This window comes from Python bivittatus, unplaced genomic scaffold (genome assembly GCF_059951505.1).
Source record: "Python bivittatus isolate LINGU-HERP-01145 unplaced genomic scaffold, Pbiv_v1 ctg000210_np1212, whole genome shotgun sequence".
NCBI lineage: Eukaryota > Metazoa > Chordata > Lepidosauria > Squamata > Pythonidae > Python > Python bivittatus.
The window spans coordinates 4,526,282-4,551,340 of NW_028277053.1; the positions used below are offsets into that span (position 1 = coordinate 4,526,282).

The 25,059-nt window shown below is 41.4% G+C and overlaps 1 protein-coding gene across 1 annotated transcript in view; it reads right to left on the bottom strand.

Annotated features, from left to right (window-relative positions):
* The window catches only part of ITGA11 (integrin subunit alpha 11), a 127,271-nt gene that overhangs the window by 19,484 nt on the left and 82,728 nt on the right, over nucleotides 1-25,059 (bottom strand). Inside the window, exons 17-26 of the mRNA XM_088139244.1 lie at nucleotides 23,986-24,128; nucleotides 23,059-23,169; nucleotides 22,207-22,292; nucleotides 21,376-21,583; nucleotides 12,230-12,328; nucleotides 7,257-7,333; nucleotides 3,248-3,337; nucleotides 3,004-3,094; nucleotides 2,799-2,912; nucleotides 1,465-1,551 (exon numbers count right to left, since the gene is read on the bottom strand). Of these exons, the coding sequence (XP_087995370.1) occupies nucleotides 1,465-1,551; nucleotides 2,799-2,912; nucleotides 3,004-3,094; nucleotides 3,248-3,337; nucleotides 7,257-7,333; nucleotides 12,230-12,328; nucleotides 21,376-21,583; nucleotides 22,207-22,292; nucleotides 23,059-23,169; nucleotides 23,986-24,128 (1,106 nt within the window). The remainder of the gene's footprint in view (nucleotides 1-1,464; nucleotides 1,552-2,798; nucleotides 2,913-3,003; nucleotides 3,095-3,247; nucleotides 3,338-7,256; nucleotides 7,334-12,229; nucleotides 12,329-21,375; nucleotides 21,584-22,206; nucleotides 22,293-23,058; nucleotides 23,170-23,985; nucleotides 24,129-25,059) is intronic.

The following is a 25,059-nucleotide window of genomic DNA, read 5'->3' on the forward strand; positions in this document are numbered from 1 at the left end:
TTTTTTTCTTTTGTAATCAAAATAAAAACAAAGGTTTTTCAGAAGTGGTTTGCCATTGCCTCCTTCCAAGGGCTGAGAGAAAGTGACTGGCCCGAGGTCACCCAGCGGGCTTTGTGCCTAGGTGGAACTAGAACTCATCGTCTCCCAGTTTCTAGCCTGATGCCTTCACCACGACACCAAACGGGCTCTCCAGTTTGATCAATACACGCATTATATATGCATATAATATGTATGTATAATGATCAGCCCGAATCAATCCACCGCAGGGATGGCCTCTTCAGTGATGATTGTGGACCCTAATCTACCACACTGGAGAGAAAGTGACTGTAATGGACGGCATGAGTGGGGAAGATCCTGGAATGGAAGTTCAAGGTTGTCAGGAGGGGGGAGAGACATTCCAGGGCAAGCCTCCTCAGCCCACAGCAAGAGTGTCGGAAGAGAAAGAGGATGAGCTGGCCCCTCCCTAGAGTCTCATGGGGTATATCCATTAGTTGCTTTAGGATAGGTTTAGTCTAGCGAGATTCTGTCCATTAGGTGCAAGCTAGTAAAGGAACTGAATTGCCTCGTGGCTGTTCTTGGGCTGAACCTGACAGTGACTGATCCAAAGTCCCCCAGGAAGAATTGGGATAGGAAGATGAACCATGGCTGAGGGGAGACTTGAACCTGGGTCTCTGTATTCTTAGTCCAGCATCTTCACCACTACACCATGTTGTCTCTCCCTCATATGTATAGGGGTGTGTGTGTGTGTGTGTGTGTGTGTGTGTATTAGATTCTATAATTTCTTCTCTTGTTAGAATCAAATGATATTTGCTCCTTCTCTTGGATTAAACCTGCCAGATTCCAGCAGATATATGCAGAAATTTACATGTTAGAAGTTGCTACAGAGTTGGATGAGAAGATTTGCTCATCCTTGAGGGTTTGGAGGGAGAGTAGCATTTTTTAAAAGTACAAATATTATGCTCCTTGTTAAGAAACTTTCCAACCAGAGAAGGACTGATGAAAGGGTTTTGTTTTATAGCAAACACCACTGAAGCTAATTTTGAACTGGGAAGGGGGGAACTATCCACAAAGCCTTTTTATCAACACCACAGGCAAAGCCTTCAAAGCTGGATTGCTCATTTGAGGAACTGTAGTCAAAGAATAGGGAAATGCATGCAGCAAAGGGCAAGACAGAACTCAGGATCTCTCCCTGAAGCACGGGAATTGGACAGCCACCAATGACCACTTCCTGTGATTGGAAGATAGAAATGTCAATCTCCACTCTATAGAAAAGGGAAAGCAGTGCAGACGCACATCCACCCTTCTGCAGGTCTCTGAAACAAGTAACTCATGAAGGTGTGGAATTGGTTATCAGTATTTAAGGCTGCAACAACTGCATTGCGTGGTCTGAAACAGCACAATTGTGCTCAGGAATTGACAAAAGAACCTTAATTCTTTACCAGCTATGATGCAGAAAGAGCATACCAGCTGGGGATGTTGGCCTAAATCCTCATCTGAGGGTGTCCGTCGATAGTCTGTGTTATTGCCTCCAATGGTGCACATCATACCGTCCTATAATAGAGAGAGAGTCTGGAATCATTAATCAGGAAATTGGATGCTTTGGTTTATTTTGAGGTCTAGACCTCAAGGTGACATGCAAAACTAACTCTATGACTTTATGGAGACACAAATTCCATCAATAATCACTCAAGAAAAATTGATTGCATGGCCTTACAATCCACTGTTAAATGCTACTTTGGCCATGAAAGCTCTTGGACCTCTTATGAATCCTAATGTTCTCCATCTGCCCAGCCTGCAGAAAGGATTAGAATGCTGGGACCTTTTTGAGTTCCAAACAGCAATTGGGAGGAGAAAATCAAGAAAATCCAACACATGAAGAGATGAGTCATTAGAAAGTTTTCTATAGTATTTCTTTGCTGCCATCTAGTGCCTGTTTGGACCTTGTCTAACATTTGCTGGGATCATAATCTCCACATTGCATGCTTTCTTTGTTTTCATTTATTTATTGCACTTTCTTCCCAATTTTCAGACCGCTATTGACTTTCAAAGCAGCTCCCATCAATTTGGGGCAAAACTGTTCCAAATTGTTCCAGAAGACAAGAAAAAAATGGCTTTAAATTACAAGGAAGATTTTGAATTAACGTCCATTAAAAATTTCCGAATTGATAAGACCTGCTCAACAACGGAAAAGGCTGCCTCAAGATGTGGTGGACTCTCCTTTACTATGTGACCATTGCCTTTCCCCCAGTTCAATCTTCTTCCTTCCCTTTTAAGTGCAGGTCATAATTTGATTAAATTATAAGAGTCTTGCTCTTTTGAGTTTGGAGTCTAGCCTCTCAATCTCCATGAATTTATGAGCTTTTTGAGGAGGCCCCATTTTAAAGGAGAAGGGAAAACTTTGCAACCCCTGCCTGTTTTCCCTGTTCCTGAAGAAATCTCTTTTTATAACATGAGCTGCAGCTAAAGAAATGAACGAACATAACTAACTACACAAAGAAACAAAAAAAAAAATTCAAAACTAACCACATCTGGCATGTTGTATGAAAATGGCTGCTTGGTCTTTAACTGACCTGCTTGTAGGTAGCTGGGAAAATCTCAGCAGGAGGACAGTCTATTACTAAGGAGACAAGTCAATGACATGTTCCCATCTGAGAAGAAAAATGCCATCCCCCATCATCATCTTTATTCATAGTTGGGTGGATGTACTTTCTCTTGAGGCATCCTGATTCATCATTCATAGCTCATACCTTGAGGTTCTCTAATACTGTACTAAAATAATAAGTAGGAGCTCTGGATACCTCTGGTCCACGGAAGCCTGTTAGCTGCAGAAGACGATTCCCTCCTCGTGTGGCCACTGGGACTGTGATTTTGATAACTATCCCATCAACAGGAAAGAGGCCCAGATTCTGTAGCTGAAGGAAATTAAGTAGCATATGAACTCTGTACTGCAAGAAGCCATCTTCCCTTCCCAATATGTTGCTTAGAACCAAAAGGTGAGTTTACCTTAAAGGTGCAATTAAAAGGTGGGCCGATTCTATCGTATGTCTGCAGAGAACTGTTGGATTCAATCTCATAATAGTTTTGGCTGGAACTCCTGGACAATAGCAAAAAAGGAGAATCCAATCAAAATAAAAATTGATCCAACTGCTCAGAAGAATGTTTGAACATTCTCATACACACACACCCCAACATTTTCAGAATGACAAATCACAGCAGTGCAAAAATCATCTGTATACATCCAAAGTACCTGGTGAAAAGGAGATCAGTTTCATATTTCAGCTGCAACTTGAGGAGAGCAGAATTGTCCTCTTTTGTACTTTCTTGTTCTTCACTGTCACTAGAATGTGGAAATGGAACCAGAGATCCATTTAGGAGCCACCACATAACAAAGGCACAATGTTGAGTGGCCATAGCTACATCTCCTAGGGAAGGCCTTGGCTCCTTACAGGGCCTCACTGACTTTTACTATGAGCTGTTAGACTCATAAACAGACAGACACCCACCAACTCACCCTGCTCAGTTTTTCCTTTGTGCAATTAATGCCTATATTGGCTGTGGTCTCCCTCCCAAGGGTAGCAATTTCTCTCAATTGTAGTCTTGGTGATTTTGGCAGGAGACAGAGCATTCCCTTGCCAGCACTGTCCTGGCTTAATAGGGCACATTACAGACATGTCAAAGCTGATCTTTGCTTCACAAGAGTCAACATTCTTAGCTGAAGCAAGGAGAAAAATGTGTTTTTTTTCCCCACCACTGGCTGGAATTATGGATTTGATACTACCCTGGAATCTCTTCCACCTCTGCAATTTGCTTGACTTGCTATTCTTTCAGCAAATGCAGTTAGGGAGCTGCAACATAAACATACCAACTTTTCTTCTTGTTAGGAAAGAGATACAAAATTAGAAGTAAAAGCATGCTCATGTGAAAGTGGGATTAAGACTGCATTAAGTTTAAAAACTAATCTGCAGCTTCTGGGGACATCACTAACACATGCTTTTTTGGTAACAGTATGGAAGTGCCTTGCCATTGCCTTCTTCCAGCTTCAGGGGTTATTTTTTATTCCTAGCATTTTCCTGCAGGCACAGGGTCTGCTTTTTTGGATCAACCTAATGTTGACCATTGTTTGTGGCAGAAATTTATCAACTGGCTTGTCGCCCAAGCCTGATGTTGTGGGATGAGAGTGAGTGACCGGCCCAAGTATGCTGTGTCAAAAAGATATTATGTCTAGAATCTGAGAAAAATTGGAAAAAGAAGGGGATCAGCCCAAACTGGATACAAATATTCACTTTTTTTTAGCTGTGATGGGCAAAACTCCATCTTCAGCCTTATGTTCCCCTTTCTTTGTGTGTTTTTTTTCCCTGAAAAGTAGAATAAAAGTAAAGGACAACTGCTCTCCAAGTGGGAAAAATTGCTCTGAGTTGTGAGTCCTTGTTGCTTGATAGGTAGAGTTAGAAAGAACCTCAGGGGTCATCAAGTCCAGTCCTTAGTCCCATGGTTTGTTTCACTGGTAGCAAAATTTTGCATATATTATTATGGCTGCTGTCAAATTATAACAAGTGATTATTAATATCATTGGTTAAGTATTTTCCCAGAGACTCCTGGATGAGTTTGGGTCTGGGAGTGAGTTGGCTGCAAACAGCCAGAAAGTCTCACTATGGCATTGACTATTATTTCCAATGTTTGTCTGCTGTCTCTCACTTTCAGGGAGAGTATACTATAGTTTCCTTTAGCCAAATGGCAAGGCTAACCCTGCTCTGGTCTGAGCTTGTAAAATGAATGAACTTTTTAGGAAATCAAAACTCTTTATTTCATCATAGTGCTGTTCCAAGCAATGCATTTAGGTCTGAGATAGAATTTATTGCCAGAAAATCCATCTAATGTGAAAACATTTCTAAAGGCAAAATCAGCCCCGAGAGAGCTGCATGGGAGTCAGTACGATGTCAATGCTCTATAGTGTGACTAGACAAAGTCTCCATTCCCAGGGACAAATTTTAACTTCCAAGCAACTGACATAGTAATCCATGCATGCAGTTTTTTTTAAAAGATATTTTATTGTCATAATAATGAAATACAAATGAATACACAAAATTTCCTTTGTATTTCATGTATTCAGTTTCCACATTCAATGTGGACAAAGGATTCCAGTCTACTAGACGCTATGCCCACAATTGGATCATAGCAGGATCAGCATGGATGAGGATGTTGAATTTTGAGAAAGCCATGATTTTAAGTCTATTCCACCCCTTTCCGGGAATCCTATGCCCCCTCCCTTTGCTAGCACACCAGACTTAAAGAATTACAAGTAAGAACAGAATAAGCAGGAGATCGCTTTCTCAAGACACTTTCTACTCCCCAGTCATCTCCATTGTTTTAAATTTGCTGTTCAATCTCCTTTCCTGCTGAGGATCACCGTGAGCCAATTGAGGCTCTGCAGGCTGACTAATAGGAGTGCAAAAAACATCATAGGTAATCCTTGGGTAGCAAAAATGTCCTTTATCCCATTTCATTATTTTGCAAAAAGAAAAAAGAAGATACCCAAGACACCTTGACCTCATTCCTTTGTAGCACTTAGCAGCCTTTGAAGGTGGGACAACAACATATTGGTAGGCATGCTGAACCTCCAGCTATGGCTGCAGGTGGCTGGAATGGGAGAACAGGGAGATGAATTAATACATCAATCTCCAGGAATGGTATGTGGAGCCCCTGAGGACAGGGAAGAAAGGTTAGGGTTTGCTTGTGCCTAGAAACAGGGGCAAAGCAGGAATTCCCATCACTGATTTTCAAATTGGTTGAGGAATCAGTGATGGGTGGGAAGTGCAGGAGGACAGGATCAAGATTCAGGAGGATTTTAACAAGCGGGAACAATGGGCAGAAAACAGCAAGATGAATTTCAACAAAGACAAATGCATAGTTCTTCATTGAGGTAAGCAAGATCAAAGCCACAAGTGTAAGTTGGGAGGCCGTACTAGGCAGCAGTACATGTGAAAAGGATCTGGTTGTCTTGGAGGTCACAAGCTGAACATAATACAGAATATTTTTGCAGCCCCCATACTGCATTAACAGAGGAATAGTGTCATGCTCAAGAGAAGTAATTGTTCCTCTAATGTGTTGGTTAGACCACATCTAGAATATCGTGTCCACTTCTGAGCACCATATTTTAAGAAGAAGATGGACAAACTGGAGCATATCCAGAGGAGAGCAGATGAGATGAAAAGGGGCCTGGAAGGAAAACATATGAGGAATGATTGGAGCCACTGAGTATGTTCAGCCTAGAGAAGATGAGACTGTGGGAAATGATGGTTGTCTTTGAGCATCTGAAGGGCTATTATTTGGAAGATGGGGTGGAATTGTTCAGAGATGTTCCAGAAGAGAGGACAAGAAACAAGGGGTTTATATTGAGAAAGTAGATTTTGAATGGACATCAGGAAAAATTCCTAATGTTAAGAGATTACCTAGTGAGCCACACAGCCAGCCTCTGAGGGCTACAGTTACCCACTATACAGTCTGTTCTATATATTATAATGTTGTCAAAACTGATATGAACTTACTGAGTGCATATAAGAGGGGGAAATTTTGAAACCGAAAACTTACTATTTATAATGTCTAGAAATTAAGTTAATCCCATTAAGTTAATTAAATTTAGTCCAGAAATTAAATTAATTCAGTAATTGGGCTTTTCCTACCTTAAAACATCAAATTGAAGTTGACTTTTACTAGAACAAAATTGGTTCCTTTTAAAAAACAACAACCTTTAATAATCTACCTAGACTGCTGAGAAGTCTGAGATCTGTTCTCTTCCGGTTCTGCCACAGTAGAAGTCCCTCCCTCAGAAGTGAGACTTTTAGCACTAATCTCCACAGTTTTCTAATTGCTTTGTAGTTCCTTCTTTTTAACCAGCCCATGAGATGCAGCTTTGGGGATCTCGGATGTATTAGCTGAATTGGTGCTTGCAGGGGTCTGATGATGCCCAGCCCAGATCAGAATTCCAGAGAGAAGGGGACATGCCCTCTCAAACTTTCGACACCCATGTTTCCAAACAGTGTGTTCATAGCACAAAGAAAGAAATGACTTAAGGAGGATGGTCAACAGCAGCATTGCAACAGAAGGGGGAAGCCAGGAAGGGTTACAAAAATGAACACAGAGGGAGAAAACTAATTTGGGGGGGAACAGGGGAAGGTGAGAGATGAAAAACAAATGACTTATTTACCCAAATGAAGGACTGGGTGAATAGAAGAACTAACAAAAAAGCCATCACCAACCTGCTGGCATTCAAAAATATCTCCAAGTTTTGGAGAAAAATAGACTTGCTGAACTCGAAATCCAGGCGAAAAACAACCTGTAGAGATTAGAACAGATTTAGGACATCAAAAAACAAGTATTTCTTCCAGCATTCCCATTAATCTTACTCTGGTGATCCACCTAATGTCCCAGGCTGGTAGGCCAGGTGATTGTTTTTACTGTTTTTTATTTGACAAAAGGCACCTCCTGGGGTCCTCTGAGATTTAGTCAGTCGCCTCGTCTTATGGGGAGCTACACAGCCTCAAGATCTTCCACATTTTCCCATTAACTCTTTTTGCTGCAGTAAGTCTAACAACTGGGGCAAGAACAGAAAAGTAATACAATTGCTACAAGTGTTAATATTCCTAGTTTGTTACTGGGATGAGTAATATAAAGCATTCAGTTTGATATAGCAACTTAAGGTCTCCAAATGCACCTGACTGTACCTCCAAGGCTGACGTTTCCCTTTATCCTTCCCTCTCATTTTAGAAGGAACCTTAAGGAACCAACTGGTGAGCAGGGGTGTCTTCAGGGTGTCGTCAAAAAAGTTAAGCCATCAGTCATGAAGTACATAGGCAATCCACATAAAAAGGAGCAGGGCTTAAATGCAGTTGCAACTGCCAACTTGACCTTTCTGACCCCTTTGCAGATGCCCCTGCTTTCATTTTAAACTCCTTGTCGTTAGAGGAAGTGCTTTTATTATTATTTTTGAAAGACAGGCCTGGGGAGGACTAAGCCCTTTCTTGCCCCTGCCTCCCCCCAATCCCCGCTGCACTCAGCGTAGGGCTTTTTTCTTGCGCATTAAAGAAAATTAAAAAAAAAAAGCAGCAGTTGCAGGATCATAGCCTCTAATAGGCCTCTTCAGGTTCCTTTGAAATAAACTTCAGTTAGTCTCATTTTCTGAAGTTTTCTTTATTTGACTGTTTAACAAATGCACTCACTTGGAATCTGTGGCTGTTTATTTTCACCATAAATCTGTTTCTCATTTCTGCAGTTCAGTCACAATTGGCTTGTTGCAATTCACAGTGAGATTAATTGTTTTACGTATATTTACCCAAACATGCATACTGTACTTTTCTTTGCTGTTACAAACAATTTTTTTTAGGAAACTGTACCTAGTTTTTACAGTTCTTTTTCTTACTATGAGGCACTGTTGTAAGTTATTTTCAAGACTATATATATTTTCATATTTGTGTATGTATGTATGTATGTATGTAGCCAGCTAGGTGACCTTGAGCCAGGCACTCTATCTCAGCCCTGGGAAGTAGGCAATGGCAAGCCACTTCGGAAATCTTGCCAAGAAAAGTGCAGGGACTAGTCCAGGCAGTCACCAGGAGTCAACAATGATTCAAAGGTATACAAGTGTGTGTGTGTGTGTGCACGCATGCACATTACCAGAGGGTAAATTGCATTGTGAATTTTGAAGGAAAGCTAGTTTTGATTCATATAAAGATTTGAGAAATTAGATATTTGCCTTCCAATGCAAACTCCCATCTCTGATGCTGCTAAGATGGTGCTGGTGGAACCAGGTGATGCCAAGAAAACAACATAGTGAGACTCATGCACTCAAGCGAGTCAAGCTTGGCTTTAGAGTGTCTTTACCTTTTAGTGCTTGACTCCTAAACCAGTTTGGAGTCAGATCTGCTTTTTGGGTTTACCAGAGCCACCTCCAGATGTTTTTCTGCCCATGGCAAAAGACAGGGGTCTTATCTCCACTTCTATACATAAATGGGTGCGAACGGCAGTTGAGTCTAACTCCAACACCAGCAATAAAGGAATCTGCATGACCATAGTGCCAATAGGTGCCAGCTTAGGGAGTGGTTCATGGAGCCACATGAAGCTATGGGTAGGCTTCACAGATACCATCAGCACCAGTCACCCAAGGCAGTTGCCTCTCTCTGCCCTCAAATTGGTCCAATGTTTTTGTCTTAGTCTTCTTTCCATAGTTAAAAGCTGCCATGATGAAAAATGCTTTACAAACTAATAACAAAAAAATGGCAGCTTTCTAGGGATGGACAATGGCACACAATACATTGACTATTATATTTAACTATTTCACATTGGGTTAATCATAATTTATTTTATTTTAAATATCAGGTCAGTTTCAATGTGGGAATAAATCTGCCACAGCTCCAAGAAATGACAGAAACAGGGGTGTGTCATGTGATATGCAACAGACAGCAAGCATCAGAGACACTCTCAGGGTAGATGTAGGGAGTAGAGCCAAATTTCCTTTAATGCCTCTTGAAGATGTACTAGCTATCCCCTTTGAAGCATGGCACAGAAGCAAATTGTTTTATACCTTATTTTTGATGGCAGCAGATAGGAGAAGATACAATGCATCTGATTGGTTTTTATTTGCCATGGGTATGCAAGTGGGTGGCCAGTGGTTGCCAAAAATACATTTTGAATACATTTGAATTACAATAGGTTGGATATAAATGTGTGTGGGTCTGGAGAAAGCATGTGTGCTGTTCAGCACTCTGATGTACATTACATCATGCGTTGCCTCCTGTGGCTCTTGGATACTGAAAATAATACTTTAAAAAATATGCTCCCTTGAGCCACCCCTGGTTTATCGATAGAGCAGAAGCAGAACCCTGGTTCTCCAAAATAATGGGATCATGGAATGCACATAGGTCACTTTAAATGGAGTCTCACAGAGCAGACCAAGACCATGTTTCTCAAAGGGCTTCCAACTAGAGCTTTGGGGGCATTACTTGCCCACAGATAGAGGGTGTTGAAGGGAAGGCCTATCTGGAGTTAGGCACCGAGGAACTTCTTCAGAAGCAGGAGGGATCAGCACGATTCCCTTGAGAATTATTGCAGCCTGGTATTCCTATCAACATTTGGACTGGACAAAACACCTTCAACATTTACATTGGGGTTCCACAAAGTAGTCAATATTGACCCCCAGGGGTCAATGGACTATCCAAGGAGTTGGTGTTATTATTAGTAGTTAAGTTAGTTAAGGTAGTATTTATTTATTTTCGTATAATAAATGTTTGTGGGTTGATGAACAATCTGAAACTTCATGAAGGGGTTGATGAACTGAAGAGTTTGGGGACCTCTGATCTAAATTCAAGATATCAGAAACACTAGAATAATAAATTTATCTGGTTTCCTGAACTCTGAATGTCTGCCCTGGGCATGCTCTGATTCTCAGTTTCAGTTTCTCAAATTTTTGCTTTGTTTACATTTTATTTCAGAAGGAACCTTTTCATAGCATAGAATGACACAAAACGATAATCTGCATTCTTTGTTATGCTACTGTTGGAACAGTTTACAATACTCTGGACTAAAATTTCACCTGTGTTTAGGCTTTTGGGAGGTCAGAACTTTTAACTGATCCTTGACATAAAGAAGCCATAAAAGATAAAGGGATATTTATCTGATAACGTTTCCAACAATCAAAAATTTCAGCAACCTTTGTGTTTTTCCATCTCCCAAAATTCCTTCCTGTGATAAAAATTAAGAAGAGATTAAACTCCAGGACTGAACTGAATATAACTCTCCTTACTCACAACCCAACTGCTACCAAAAGAAGAAGAAGAAGAAGAAGAGGAAGAGGAAGAGGAAGAGGAAGAGGAAGAGGAAGAGGAAGAGGAAGAGGAAGAGGAAGGAAGGAAGGAAGGAAGGAAGGAAGGAAGGAAGGAAGGAAGGAAGGAAGGAAGGAAGGAAGGAAAAAAAAACATTGATTCATGAGAAGGAAAGGGATTTGGGGGCCAAATTGTCAACAGCCATTCAAAAAACCTCAGTTAAACTGTTTGATTAGGGAGAAAGCTTTTGGCTTTGTCTTCTAGTTTTTAATTGGCTGCCCAAAGACCTTTTATGATGCTGGACCATCTTAATGCAGCTGAAACCTCTTAGCCAACCTATTATTTTCTTATTTGGCTATACAGACTTGAAAAAGCTAATATTAATCTGCTAGTTACGCATGGTTCTGGAATTCTTAACAAACTCTTCTGGCCTGGAAAACAACTGCAATTAGGTGGTGTGGAATCTATGTACAGCAGCATTACTCAGTCAACGTCTGGAGAGAGTCAGACTTTAATTTCATGCTCTGGAGTTATCTTTGGTCACACAGATGCATATCATGCAGTTCTTCCTAGCATACCAATCCTGGCCAAGCTTCCTTGCAATATAATGGATATTTATAGAGGCACCATATCTCAATGAGTATTAGTCATCAAGTTTTTGGGGCCTGGATTACTGGCAGAGATCTAACAGGAGGAGTGGTAGAAAAAAGAAAGGATTTTCAGTAAATCAACAAGGGTTTCTCAGCTGCCCAACAATAGTATCAAATCTTTTATTCTTAAAAAAGATGTTGCTGAAAAATAATGCTTGGAGAAAAGGGAATGGATTTTTGTGCGGAAGCACTTGAAATTCTGCTATAAACCCACCTGAACCAGTATTTGTTTCCTGAGTCTTACTGATGATTCTTGGGATTCTTGTAAAACTTTAAGTTATTCCTGCCAACCCATTCTCATCCGAGGTCCATTGGTGGTAGAACATCATGGCAAGATGGAGACCAACTTTGCTTTTGCTATTAGCCTTAAAAGATGCAGCTGCAAAGAGCTATTTTGCCCCTCCTGCCAGAGAGAATGCTCTGCTCCTACTGATAGCTGCCCATTGAGGGGACAGCTGAAAGATAGCACGTTAGTGAGAGGACCAAAACCACCAATTGCTGTTCCTTGCAAGCAAAAGAAGATCAGCTTAAGATGGATATAAATGCCACTTTTTTCTGGCTATGAAACATGGGCCTCCTTCTCTCTCTCCCTTTCCCTTAGATGCCGTATCTCTAGAACGTGAGCCAAATTTTAATTGATGTGAGCTGCTCTGGGAAGCAGAAACACTATAAAAAGCAGGAATCTTAAAAAATGCAGCAAATGAATGACTCAGTCAACCAAACCATAGACTGACTGGCATTTTTCCTTTAGGAGTCCCGGCTTACCTTTGCTTTGGCCCGGAAAAAGGGGTAGCTGACATTGCAAATTTTGCTGTTTGAATGTTTCTCCTCAGACATACATTCTATGTTAACGTCCAGGTCATCCTGAAATGAAAGGGAAAGGATGCAGATTGCAAGTTGTAGCTCATTCTGTAACTTTACATGCAATTACAGTACAGTAATAGATCAATACAATCTAATGCTTACTCACAGCACAAGTGACCAGATTCAAAATATCATAATTTGAACACATTATGGGATGACCTAGCTCTCTTGAGAAGAATATAACACTGGGAAAGAGAAAAAGGGATTGATCAGTAGCAAGATGGATGAATTACAGTAATGATGGGTGCACCATTGGAACAATCCAGGAGAGGTGTCTTTCTCTTGACACAATGTTTTCCGTTCATGCCAAAGAAGAGGGTGCACAGCACATCTGTTGACTCTAGAAGTTCATATAGCCCCTGAAACCTTTGAGTGCTGCCTATGCAACCCATCCAAAAATCACTGCCAAACTGAAAGATTAATGTGGTGGAAATGGGAAATTATCTATAGCATGTAATCACAGTAAGTAAAGTCTTCTTTAAATCAATCTTGATTCCAGGTGCCATCTACAAATGTTTCTTGGTAGCAATACTGGCTTGGTATAGATTTCTTCCAGAATGTTCTCTCAGCATTCCAATCTCAGCTGCAATCTTAAAACTTCCTGGTAGTACTATTCAAGTCCAACACAGTTTTTCTTAGATCCACCCAGTTAGACAAGGACTACTATTGACCTCATGTCTATGTGATTTCCATAGTGCCAATATGGAAGTGGTTTGTTTTTTTACATAATGTTTTTCAGTTTCCCAATTTAGTCTAGAGCCCTAAGATTTCCCAGAAGTCTCCTACCCAGGTTTCACCGTGCAGAGCTTTTTGAGATTGACCAAAATTGTTTAGGCGCTATCCCCTAGATGAGCAATCACACCAACTGCCTTTAATTAATTCGATTTGGATAAATATGAAATCTAAATTTCAAAAAAAATAGTTTTTTGTCCAGATTCCACTCCTTTTTCAGGAAGAAATCTCTCTGGGATGTCCCTCAGAGACCAAGGCTAGCTTTGCGACCTTCCAGAGAATGCCCACCCAGATAACTGGGCTCATCTGATGCAGAAGAATTTGCTTTCAAAATTCTTTCAAATGAGAAATTCCAATGAATGCTCGCTAATGGGGGACCTCCACTTATTTAATAATGAGGGGCCACAGGAAGTGTGTGAATGTCAAGTCTTCCATTGTACAAAGCTCTCTCTGTGCTGTGCAAGTTCCTGGACTTTCCACACTTCCAGTCACTCCCAAGGGAACACCTAAGGAGGGTACTCTTCCCAGGGGCTTTTTTGTCCCTTTAACCACTAAGAGAGGGTCCTACCTGAAGCCATCAAACTTTGTAGTACGTTGACTCTTAAAATGATATATGAATTTGCGTGAACCCATCATGAGTAAAACCAATTTCTTTATATACATACATACATACATACATACATACATACATACATACATACATTTTATTAAGAATTTTGATTATAATACTAAAATCTAAGACAAACTAAACTTCAAGAAAGAAAAGAGAAAGAAAGGACAAAAAGTGCAAGGAAAAACAAAAGGAGTGAAGAAAGAAAAAAGTAAGAATATAATAAAGAAAGAGAAAAGAAATATATAAAGAAGTGACTTCCAACCTACATTACAACAAGCATAAACCAATTTAGTGACTCTTCACCCCCTCTAAGGTTACAAACAATTATCTCTTCTTCCCATATCCCATCCCTAATCTATAGGCAAATCCATAAAGCATCATCTTTTCAGTCCTGGTGTCAGCAGAAAGTCCATAAATTATTTATGGATTATTTATTTATATATCAAATTTATATCACTGCGCAACTCCCCCACAAGGAGGGACTCTGGGCGGTTCACAACAAAACAATTTAAAATCAGTAAAAACATAAATAATACAAATATAAAATACAATTATTAAATACAATAAAATCCAAGAGATGGTGATATTATTTCAGCCTGTGACCAGATAATATCAGTCAAAGATAAGACTAGGGAACCAGCCAACCCCAAAACTGACTATTCCCATCCCCACCCTTCAGTTTTTTTCTGAAGTCTAAAAGGGAGGGGGCCAACCTCACTTCTGGGGGAAGAGTGTTCCAAAGGGCAGGGGCTGCTGCAGAGAAGGCTCGCCTCCTGGACCCCATCAGATGAAATTCTCTTGCAGATGAGGTCTGTAGCATGCCCTCTCTGCATGACCAGGTGGGATGGGTTGATGTGACAGGGATGAGACAGTCCTTCAGGTACCCTGGACCCATGCCAGAAGTTGCTAGAAGTAACAACATACAATGGTACCTCTACTTACGAACGCCCCTACTTACGAAATTTTCGAGATATGACCAGCTCTGGCCCCAAAAATTTACCTCGATGTGCAAACTCCGCCTCGAGGTACGGCCATTTTTCCACCCTGACACGTGGTCCGCGGCCATTTTCCTGTCCTGACACGTGGTCCGCGGCCATTTTTTCACCCCTGACACGTGGTCCGTGGGGGGTTTTCTGCCCCGCTGCGCAGCGCGCGGGCGTTTTGCCACCCCGCCGCGCCCCTGATGTGCAGCGCGTGGGCGCTTTTCCGCCCCTGACGCGCGGTGCGTGGGCGTTTTGCTGCCCCGCTGCGCGGTGCGCGGGTGCTTTTCCGCCCCGCCACGCGAGCGTTTTGCCGCCCCTGCCGCGCAGCGCGCGGGCGCTTTTCCAACCCTGATGCGTGGTCCGCGGACACCAGAACAGATTAACGGTAATTACATTGAACCTTATGGGAAAATCTGCTTCGGGGTGCGACCAAATTCGGAGGGTGGAACGGATTAACCGTATTTACATTGAGCCTTATGGGAAAATTTACCTCGACTTGCGACCAACTCGACTTGCGATCAGAGTCACGGAACGGATTAAGTTCGTAAGTAGAGGCACCACTGTATCTTATATTAACCTTGATCAAATAAACCAACTTTATATTCCTTCCTTTTACTTCTAACAGTCTTAACTTTGTTCATTCAAAATATTGTTGTAAGATTTTATTTCTCTTCATTTCTTCCTTGTCCCATTGCACAGAGTTCTTCAAGGCTTTAACAAGCCTCTTTTGTAAATCCAACAGCAAAAAATTGTCCAGATCACCCTCTTAATTTATCATTTGTATTTCCCTTTTGAATTTTAAAACATCAGCCAATTTCTTTTGTAGATCCAGTGAAACATCCTTTTCCAAATCATTCTCTTGGCCTGTCAGTTGTAAATCTACTTTTGATAACATCTCTATCTTGTCAGCTACAATTTGTTCTACATCTGTCATTTCTTCAATAACATCTTTTGGACATAGTCTATCCATTGAAGCAGACATCATTACTGACATTGTTGATATTGTGGCTACTAATTTCTGATTCCATTCTTCAAAAGTCTCCTTCAGTATTTTCATTGCATTTTATAGGCTTGCATTTTTTTTCTTCTACCTAAAATCTTTAGTTCCCTTCAGTGTCCAGTCTTTAAGTCATGAAATTACTTATCTCTGTTATGTCTTTCAACCACCAAAACAGATTTCCCATGAGCTGTTTGTTCTTTATAATGAATTCCAAAAGTCTTATTGTAAAAGTTTCAATATTTCAAATTTATCTGGACCCTTAGTCCAATTTATAATTTTCTAAAATCAAAATCTTATTTAGTTTTTTGCTGTTTATTTCAGATTCCTTAAGTTCTTAAGCTTATAATCAATTTTTCTTTATCTTCAAGTGGAAGATAAACTCAGCCAATGAAGACTTTTCAAACTTGCCATTCTGAAGGCTCTAATAGCTTTAAAATGGTTAATAGGCAATTTCTGAAAGTGATTAGAAAGTGAGATTTTTGAACTTAGTGTCCTTTAAAAGTCTCCACCATGGTTGTAAGCAAGATGGCCAATCCCTTCGTCTCCCAGTGCTCAAACCTGCAGAAAACCACTGACTTGCAGTCTTGTCATGAGGAGCAGCTGTCTAGAGCACATGTGAACAATCTCCTGTCCTCTTCTTATCTGGAGAGGTTCCAAGGAACCAGTCTACTCACTAGTTCCTTGGTCTTTGCCATGGTCATCGACTTCGTTTTCACAGAGTTGTCTTCAGTTTGCCGTATCTCTCCCAGAAGTAATGAGTAAAACCAATTTCATTACTGTTAAGGTTGAGTAAGTGTCAAGTGCATCACTTTTAATAATTAATTATTAAGCAATGTATCACAGGGGTTCTCAAATGTTGTGGTCCTGCAACTGCTTCTGTGGACCTGTGCAGGCAAAATGAGGAACAAGCCAAGAGAGTTTTTATGGGGCTCCCACTTTGCTTGCAGAAGCATGATCAGATTGTAAAAAAATGGTCAGCATTGCAGTCCCTAAGAGAATACCTGTGTTAAGCAGTTGTTGAAGAGTTTTCCTTTTCCTGCAGAAAGCAAAATAAGCATCCATCCAATTTCCCTGCCAGAGTATTTGGTTGGTTGTCATCTTTCAATGTGGAAGAATGGGAAGGGATAAGTTATAATTTGGACATAAATCAAAAAACTTACAGGCCTAGTCAGCGTGGAAAAACTGCAATTAAAAAGGTATAATAATAATAAAAACTGTTATCAATGCATGTGTTATTTCTTGTATTTATAAATCATACCCTCTAAGTATCAGGCACTAGGCCAACATGCAATAAAGATATAGATGATTACTCATCATTAAATCATGAAACGTAAGAGCAAAAATTATAGAATAAAGTCTGGAAGAGATGTTAATAGGGAAGATGTTTGTGAGAAATCTGGGTGTTGGAAAGAAGATACATGGCATAGGGCCTGGTTACTTGAGGGACCGCCTTTCTCCCATAGCATCTGCCCAGCCAATTTGATCTGGCAGGGTTGGCTTGCTCTGGGTTCCTTTGATTAAACAATGCCATCTATCAGGACCCCAGAAGCAGCCCTTCTCTGTTCCAGCACCTGCCCTCTGGAATGAGGTTGCCCCTGAGATCCAAAGGCCCCCCCACCCTACTGGTGTTTTGGAGGGCCTCAGGACCTGGTTCTTTGCCCAGGCCTTTGGCAAGGGTGTCTGAAGGCCCCTTTATACTAAGTGGGTTGTTTTCCTTTGTTCCCATCTATTCTGTCATCCTGCCATCTTTACTCTTCTTTTTGTGTTTAATGTTTTAAGCAATTTGTAAACTGTTCAGAGTTGTTGGGAGTCAGGCGGCATATCAATAAATAATTATGATAACTGTGTTAAAATAATCAGTTTGACTCTGGAAATGTCAGTGATCTGGAAGGTGATTAAGACCAGAGTTTTCTGGATGGCCTTTGAGGAGGATATAAAAACTTGATTGCTGCTGTATAATTTGTATGGTTATATTATGCTTTATAATTTTGCTGTTATATGTTATTCCTATTATTGGACTATGGAATATTAGCCACTCAGAGTTGCTTTTAATAAGAGTGGCATATAAACTGGGAATCTTCCATTAGTGCTGATGGACCAATTGGTTTGAAATCAAAGGGTGCCTCTCATAACCAGCCCACATTAAGCCCCAGTGAAGTTTGAAATGCTGAACTGGAAATGATCAGGATTTCTGTCCTCTAAAGATCCCTTGGGCCCAATTCTGTAAGTACATAGAGAAAAGTACAGCAGCAAAATGCAGATCCAGCCAAGTTGTGATGATGAAGAACTATGCTGTCACAAGCACAGACCCAACTCATATGGGAATTAGAGAGTCCCTGCAAGATAAAATACTCTCTACTCCTCCTGATTCAGGGATGAGAAAAAGGGCAGTCTACCTGATGTAGGATCTGATCGTTTTCTGGAATGTTGTAGCCCTCCAATCCTCCACAGCTTCAACAATGTTCTGCCCCAGAATTATAGATCCCTTTTTAAAAAATGAAACATACAGAAACTAATGATCTAACCTTAACAGACAGAGATGGCCTTTAATTCCAGCTTTGATGGTTCTGTCTCTTAATATTTTTATTTGGTTATTTCAGGGTAATCCATCAGAAAGGGAAGCGTTTACACTTTCCCTATTTTGTGGATAGTTGTTCCTGCAATTTTCCACTGGCAAGCTTTTAAAACCAACAAAAGGAAGGTTACTTCATGCTGCATGGATTAGTGAGGCCTCAACAGCAAGGTCAGCATCTTTACTACTAAAGAAGGATGGAGGGTACAGCTGTCCAAAACATACAACAAAATGGTTACATACACTGACAGCACATTTACTACATTTCTGAGAGCAGTGAGGAGTTTTTGGAGGCCCAGCCAGGATGTAAATGCTAGGATCACCAAGTGGCTGCATATGGAAATGTCATAAGAACATGTTCTCCATGCCCAGGCAGAGTGCCCATTACACACTCTCACAGTTATTTAGTTATTGGTGAGTGTTTGCCATGAATTCAGTAAGCCTGGGAAGACATGAATATACTGTATTGATTATCAAAGAGGGTGTCCATCTGGAGGTTTGTTGATGGAATTCCCAGGTGTAGTATAGATTCACACAGCTGGCTCAGGTCTGTGCAATGGCATCACAAGCCAAATCTCAAAAAGAATTCCAGTGAAACATTAAGATGCAGGCGATATGTTCTTCAGTTTTGTGGTAGAAATGGACGTGCGTTTGGGGTGATGGAGGCAAGACTGGAGAATCCCATGCAGCCTGTTATGAGAGATACGCAGGTTTGCCTCATTCAGATAGTAAGGTACCACACCTCCCCTTGAGGCAACAGACATTGTAGTGTTCTGGCATGAGGATATTTCAGAAGAAAGAGTGATCCGGAGAATGAACACAGCCAAGCAGACAGGACTGCATTCATTGGCTATTGGCCAACTTGCCTGCCATTTACCTCCCTTGGAAGGGGTGGGGACTCAAAGGCAGATTCCCTACAGCTCAGATTTGCAGGATTCAAGATGACAAAATTGCTGACGTGGATGCTGCCATATGAAAATGATAAATCAGAGTCATTTTTAAATAAAGCCTTTTCAGGCATTGGCTGACTTTGAAGGCTTCCTATCATTAAAGCTTTATTTTTCTCCCAAGTGCTTAACAGATGCTTGGCAAACCTATCTGCTTTGACATGAGCAATTCTTTGAATATTGACTGGCCCAGCTGAAACCTATCCGAGCTTTCCAGAGGAACAACTATTCTTTGGGAAAAATCACCTCTTACTGACACTTGGCCATAAATTCAAATATACTGCAGAGAGAGAAAGGAAGAGAATGAGGAGAAAGCTGAGGGTTTGAAGGCCAGAAGTAAAATAGACGAAGCTGTTGACTACTGGAGGATTTTGGAGCTGAAGACTCTATTGGTCCAGATACCTCATTTTTCTGGGGAAGTAAATTTATGTATCCTTCTCAAGTCATCTGATGATGGTAGAGGGAGGGAGGGAAGGAAGGAAGGAAGGAAGGAAGGAAGGAAGGAAGGAAGGAAGGAAGGAAGGAAGGAAGGAAGGAAGGAAGGAAGGAAGGAAGGAAGGAAGGAGGAAAAACAATCACATACAAGCATAGGACCACACTTAAGGTTTCACACAGCATACAAGCCAAGGTGGGCTTATCTATGATTTATCAAATAAGCCACAATAGGCCGGATTTGTGTGAATGTAACCAACATAACAATCATAAATGAACATTGTGTTAATTTGTCTCTATGTTCACTGTCACAACAACCCTGTGGGCAAATCACTGTTTTTTCCAGTTTAATGTTATAGAGAAACATATAGAAATCATAACTTGCCCAAAAGCTCATCAGCCAAACCTGAATTTAAATCTAAATCCTCTCAAGCAATGTCACTCTCTTTCCTTTGGAACTTCTGCTGTTCACCTCATATGAGTTAAAGAACAAAAGCAGAAATTTTGGAGAGTCTCAGAGCCTTCAAACATGAAGAGAGATGGAAAATAGAAGCTGCTGGTTTTTATTTGTCCCATATTGTTCAGTTAATGTATTTGAAAGCACAGTTTTCTCTGGCACAAAGATGCAGGAAATACTTCTGTAGGCTGTTCATCTTCTAACAACCAAAACAACGGAGGGACAAAACTTTACAAAGGATGTAGAGGCTGATGTGGAACTAGTAAAATTGGGTTTAGCTTAGACATAAAAATAGGTTATTCTGGACAAAAGGGCTCAAATATAAGCTCCCAATGATAAAAAAAATCCAAATTCCACATTGGCTACACAATGAGGGCTTCCACGTCCCTGGTGTCTCCCCCAGGGAAGGCTCAGAAATTCCACCTGCCTTCTGTGATTATTAGACAATTATACACAATTCAACAGAAAGTTGTCTAAACTTAAAAACAAACTGCATTTGGTGAACTCCCTGCATGCAGAATGAATCACAAGACAATAGGAAGAACAAAATATTTCTCTCCTAAACCAAACAAGAGTAAAATCAGGAGGGAGGGAGGAAGTCCAGGCATTTTTTGAGACAGGGGTTGTAGGGAAAGAAATATTCCAGGTGGTGGAGGAAGAAAAATGGTGCAATTGAAGCAGTGTATGCAGAATGCCAGAGCAACACATCATTCCTATCCCACTGGCCACAGAGCTTTCTGGACTTAGTTACAGCAGGTGAAGGGCACCATCCTTCTTCAGAAATAAGGTCAGTCAATCAGTTCTGACTAGGGAGCTGGGCCACCCAGCCAGCTATGCCAAAGGATAGTTTAGTCATTAAAGATGTTTGAAATCATGGTGGGCAACCTTTTGATGGCAGGCAGCACACAACAGATTTGGATGGCCAGGACCTGTAGTGGGTGGAGGGATGCAGCAAAGGGGCTCTAACCAGGATTTGGGGTGGGGGTGGGGGAGCGGAGGGATGCTCGAGTGCTTATTCTCGAATGCACACACCACCTCATTCAATCCAAGTCAAACTTGGGGAGAGTTTGGAAGTCTTATAAAAATATTAAGTCTATTGTAAAGTACACAATATAGTTTCTGAATGTTTTCCAACTCAAAACAATAGAGAACTATGCTCCTGATTTTCAGCAAACAAGTCAACAGACTTCAGCAAACAAGTCAACAAGTCAGCTTCAGGGGCTGCCAGAAAGAGATCTTTGATCATAAGAGTTATCAACCTTCCCCCAGATGAATCCTCTCTTTAAAGAGAATGTTTAAGCAATGCCTTACCTTCTGAATCAAGCTGGCAAACTGCAGGTTTCTTGAGAAGGAAATGTTTAGAATGGTGTTATATGCATTTTCTCCTCTGTTCTCCAACAGGGCTTCTACTGCTACCCTCCTCCTGGCACTCTCTATGACAAAAATGGAGGTATCAAAAGACAGCGTGTAGGCGGAGCAATCTGAGGGAGACTTTCTCAGGATGCGTCTGCAATATTCCCTATGAAAAGAGCAAATGTTAAGGCAGCAGCCAGGTAGCAGGATCTGCAATAGCATTCAGGAAATTCACATAGTCCACCCAGCAGTCCACGCCTTCAGTCCCTTGCACACACACTGTGCAGTCAAGAGATGGGGGGCAGACTAGGGCCTCACAGGTGGCTGAGGGTACAGTGGTGCTGGCAGCAGTGTGAAGGTGTGTCGGATGGACGGAAGGAAGGGGAGGTTGTGGGCCATTGGGGTCAGGGTGCAGGTCTTTTAACAAGAAAGGTGCCACTAATGTATTTTTCAAATCTGGGTACAGGGACAAGGCAAAACTACACATTATTGTACATGAACATGCAATTTCCCCCCTCCTTCTTGATTCTGTCACCTTTTTTTGACACTTGGAGCAGCTGTCCCCTCTTTTCCCTCTCCCCCTCTCCCCCTCTTGGTTTTTTGCCCCTGCAGGTGATCTTCACAGAGAATAATGATGCCCTTTCAGGACAAAGGAAAAGAAAGAGATTCACCAGTTTGGGATGATTTTCTCCCCCGCAAAGCTCTCAAAAGTGAACCATGCAATCTGATTCCCCAGATCCCTCTCATTTGCTGGCCTTGCTTTAGGCGCACTCTAGACGATTTACTCACATTGCAGTTGGGACATCTGTTTTAGCATCAAGAACCAAATCAGGGATGCAGTGCTCATCCTCGTTGCATCCATTCCAGAATGGTACCTATGGGGTAGAGGAGAACTGTTGGTTTGTTTAAGTTAGGCATCCTCAGTGTTCTGGAAGCTATGCGTGACTCAGGGAAAGATTGGGGAATGTTGTCCCCTCACTAAGACAGTGCAGGGCAGAAACCTTAACAACCCATTACAGGTTGCTTGGCTTCTTGGTTGCTGAAGCTAATTTCTGAGGGCTGGAAACCAATTAGTTGGTTCAGATATGTTCTAGGCTGGAACAGAAGAGCCAGAAAATTCCAGAGCAATCTGTGTGCCCTCCTTCAAGGTTCACGTATCCTTGCAAAATTTTACAATGGTTCAAGCATTCATGTGATAAAGTGGACTGGATTTAAAGATTGGGCCATTTGTTTTCTGCAAATCTGGTTGTTCGTATTTAAACTATATAGTGTTCCTGCATGAAATGTAGAAACACGTGAAGCAAGGGGATTCTAGCCTCATTCAACCAAATTTGGCGCATGTGTTTTTTTGTTATTTATTAATTCATACAGAGGTTAAACTACATTGTGAATATTTCACCAAAAAGACCCTTTGAGTCTTTATCCTCTGCTCTTTGTTCTTCCTGGCTCCCACAGAACCCCAGGGAATCCTCCCTTCCTGATTCCTTCATCTCAAACTACTGTTCTTTATGAAAGAGGCTTTGGAACAGGGCTGAAAGAGGCTTTGGAACAGGGTGATGGGAGCCAAAACAGAACATTCATTGCCATGGTTTCTAGGTTGCATCTCCAACCCTCACTCCATAATCAAGAGGCGTTACGCACAGCAACTTTCACTGAAGTTGGCCACCCGTCATCTATCACTGGTCCAGTCTCAGGACTATTTAGAGCATAATCAACAGAGAAAGTCACTGGCTTCACATAATCAGCTGTATCCTGAAAGAATAGGAAGAACAAAACATCATCATTATTCTTTGGCTGAGTGTGCCCAATACACTTAACCTGGTTAGTGAATTAACTTCTGGGTTACTGTGCACTGCACCATAAACTGTCCAAATGAGTGGGGTTTGCCTTATTTTTATTTTTTGTTTCTTTATTCATTTATTTTATACCACCCCAATCACAAAACTCTGGGTGTTTTATTGTTTATCATCTTTATGCCCTGTCTTTCTATTTATACAAATGATCAAGCCTTCCTATGACAATTTAAAAAATATGACCATAAAATAATAACAAAAATGTATTTATAATCAACCTCAAAAAAGAAAACCAGAAATTAATAGAAATGTCATTAGAAACAATTAAAATCTTAATGAAAAGAGATATATTTCTGCCATTTTCCTTTGATCCAGCTTGCTGTAAAGAGACAATTGGGCTGTGCCCACAATAATAGCCCTTGCCAACCAGGACAACCGGGCAGAGTTGGGCTCTTTCTACAGCCTGGCACGTGGGCCTGGAGGCACATTGGTCAGTAGATATTTTAATCAACTAATAGCTTTTGCGGAAAGACTGCAGGAGATGCTTCACAAAACTGGACATAAAACAGGCATCCCCTGGGGAGTCAAAATTGGCACACTTCAGTTGTGATACCATGTCTACCATCTTGCAAATGCTACTCCCCCCTACATCTCCTGCCTGCAGACACCCCTGAAAAAAGACAACCTTTCCTGGTCTTTAAGACAAAAACAAGAGCAATTTGAGTGCAGAACTCAGGATTAAGTTTCCTTTATCACCCAGGAAGAAAGTCCCTACCAAGACATGAAAGTCCATCCTGTCACAGTGTTCCTGCCCAGCAAGCAGGGTGGCTGCCTTGTGGGCAAGTCGGTCTCCATTTTCATCCAGGTGGGCTCGTGGGATATATCGTCGTTCATCAATGGTGAGGTTGTAATTCAGTGCTGCAATAAGGGAAAATTGAGTCTAAATCATTTATTCCCAGACATAGAATAAAATATAGAACTAACTTGAGACCACAGTCTCAAGCTATCTCAAATCTCATATTCACTAATGTTCAGTGAACGCTTGGTTAACCCTCTCTGCAGCCCCACTTCCCTAATGTGCTCCCTGGCCAAGAAAGACTACCACAATTGTCCTATAAACTCACTTCTTAAATAATAAACTCACTTTTATACATAAGCAAGTGATGATTAAATTGCCATTATCCTGAGCGGTTTTTTCCCCCAGTTCAGTCATATCCGATTCTCGGAGACTGCCTGGACAAGTCCCTGCAGTTTTCTCGGCAAGATTTTTCAGAAGTGGTTTGCCATTGCCTGCTTCCTAGGGCTGAGAGAGAGGGACTGGCCCGAGGTTACCCAGCTGGCTTTGTGCCTAGGTGGGACTAGAACCCGGTTTCGATGCCTTAACCACTACACCAGACTGACTCTCCTGAGAGGTACATGGATCTAAACAGAGCGTCCATACATTCAAGTAGAATAGAACAGCAAGTAAGGGTGTGAGCTATGCAACCTTCAGTTCAAGCCAATTATGGGCATCTTTGGGGGGTCAAAAAAGTCAAGGTGGCCATTATGATTGTATGATTGAAGCCCTGTCCCTTTTTCACATGCATCACACACATGGCACATATTAAAAAAAAGGGCAAGGCTTCAACTGCATGGCTGTGGCTGTCATCTTGATTTTTTGAACCCCCAGATGCCCCTACCACCAGCAATATTATTTCCATTATGCTGTAGTTGCTGGCAGTGATAGGAAGAAGAAAGCTAAGAGGGGCTTCCTTGTAATCACCAGGTTGTGGAGAAAAGACTAATTTCAGGGATTCTCCCCTTAAATGCTTCTTCCTGTGTTGCTGAGTTTTATCTCCCTGTCGCCTGC